This window comes from Dendroctonus ponderosae, unplaced genomic scaffold (assembly GCF_020466585.1).
Source record: "Dendroctonus ponderosae isolate FM_Combo_2020 unplaced genomic scaffold, Dpon_F_20191213v2 Dpon_F_20191213_3, whole genome shotgun sequence".
Lineage (NCBI taxonomy): Eukaryota > Metazoa > Arthropoda > Insecta > Coleoptera > Curculionidae > Dendroctonus > Dendroctonus ponderosae.
In genome coordinates this window covers 15,465,990-15,467,843 of record NW_026018508.1, presented here as the reverse complement: position 1 = coordinate 15,467,843, position 1,854 = coordinate 15,465,990, and the positions used below count along the sequence as shown (strand labels likewise).

Here is a 1,854-nt window from a genome sequence, read left to right as displayed (position 1 = left end):
TAAGGGTTTAACTTCATTATTTTTCTCATCAATTCTGATGCCATTGTTTTTAACCTCTTGGATTCGCTTTTCCAAAATGGTTTCCCAAAATAGTTGAAGATGGTTCAAGATCACTTGCACTGTTACAGTGGTCTCTCTAAAGCTATCTATCGGTTTTACTGTGCCGCTCTTCGTGAATAGTCCATCAAGGAAACGTTTCAGTTTGTTTAATTCATCATGAGGATCTTGAGCGATTTTTAACGGAACGTTGTTTGGCTGCTGGGTCTTATTGGCTTCCTTGGGACGTGCTATGTGCGTAAGCACTACATGGCCCTGGGCTGCAAAAATCTGATCTAATTTATAATTGTCACCTAAAATTATTTTTACTTGTTCTATAAGTGTTGCCAATAGGCTGATTGTCTCACTCGGAATTTTAAAGGTTTTCACAAGTGAGCCATTGCTAATATTTTGAGCCAACTGAACAGTAATTTTTTGTAGCTGGAACATTTGCTCAAAGAATAAAATAGCATGCTGTTCTGATACGGCATTACAATCTGCGTTGTTATCACTGTTATATGGATCGTTTTGAAATAGGCAATTTCTAGTAGTAGATTCGTCTGTAGCATTAGAATGAACTTTTGCCAACTTGTCAGGTATTTGGTGTTCCTGTTCTTCTAATGTAGAAGAAGAATACGAATCTAAATAGATATTAACGATCGTATGGTAATTATCAACGATGTTATAATAATAGTTCATTTTCCTCAGGTCTGTGTCGTGGTCGTAAACCTTGGTTACCTTATTTGATATATATTTCACCCATTGAAGCAAACCAGCTAGTGCTTGTGCACACTCTTTCATTTCATTTTCAATGATTTTAATGCATAGCAATGTATCGTTGGCCTCCGTTGCTGTCGAGGTTGAACCGATCAACGTGTTGCATGATTCCCCGGGCGCAACGTCTTTATTGTGGATTTTCATCCTCAGTTGATCAAGGAGTGAATTAGTAGATTCTGTAATGGTTGTTATTTTGGTTTTTATATGTGTTATCAGCGGTTGTTCGCGTATTTCTGTGATGACGTCTAAGCTGTTAGTGAACGCTCCGCATGCAAAGTTGAAGATTTCGACTATTCGATCCCTTTGTGCGGCTATTTTGAATAGCTTAATCATATAAACTGCATTTTTGTCAGCTTCTGTATCACTTAGACTGTTTTCAGCAGATTCGTGGTCGTTGTCCGCTTTATGGAAAATTAAATCATCAGAAGTTTCACTTTCGCCACTCAGGCTGCTGGACGACGTTGATACACATGAAGCAGTGTCGGACGCTTCATAGTAACTGTCTTGGTCGTAAAAGCCGCCTAGCAGTTTCTGGTACACCTCTCGGTCATCGTACAGCACAGCGAGCAGAAAACATGTATGGATGTTTATTGGGATATTCCCATGGAAGCAAAAACTATTCCTCGATCCAGGTGTTCGGTAACTAACTGGGTCACGCAAGTATAGAACAGCGATTCCTGAACTGCATATCGGGTCGCGGTTAACATTGGACATGTCAGAGCCAAAATGGACGGTGGCAAGAAGAATACGAAACTCTTCGAGCATTTCATAGCAAGCTGTTAAGTTACGGGACAACCAATAAGTGTCCATATCTCCTAGTTTAGCGACCAACTCAGTGGCAGTCAAAAAACTCTGGACGCCTCGAGTCCATGCTTTGCCTCCTGGGGACAATGTACAAGTTTACTGCTATGCCAAAGTATTTGAGGTTGAGAGTTTATGGAGTTCCATGGTTCATTTTCTAAAAAGCCCATTTATTTCTCTCTAGAATGATGTACAAATGAGCGTTCTTGCTCATTTTGCCTCCGAGATATGAGCAAAAAC

At 40.0% G+C, this 1,854-nt stretch overlaps 1 protein-coding gene across 1 annotated transcript in view; it reads right to left on the bottom strand.

The window, feature by feature from the left end:
• The window catches only part of LOC125503776 (MATH and LRR domain-containing protein PFE0570w-like), a gene marked incomplete in the record, with an annotated part of 15,644 nt that overhangs the window by 10,187 nt on the left and 3,603 nt on the right, over window positions 1-1,854 (bottom strand). Inside the window, 1 exon segment of the mRNA XM_048664597.1 lies at window positions 1-1,694. Within this exon segment, the coding sequence (XP_048520554.1) occupies window positions 1-1,694 (1,694 nt within the window).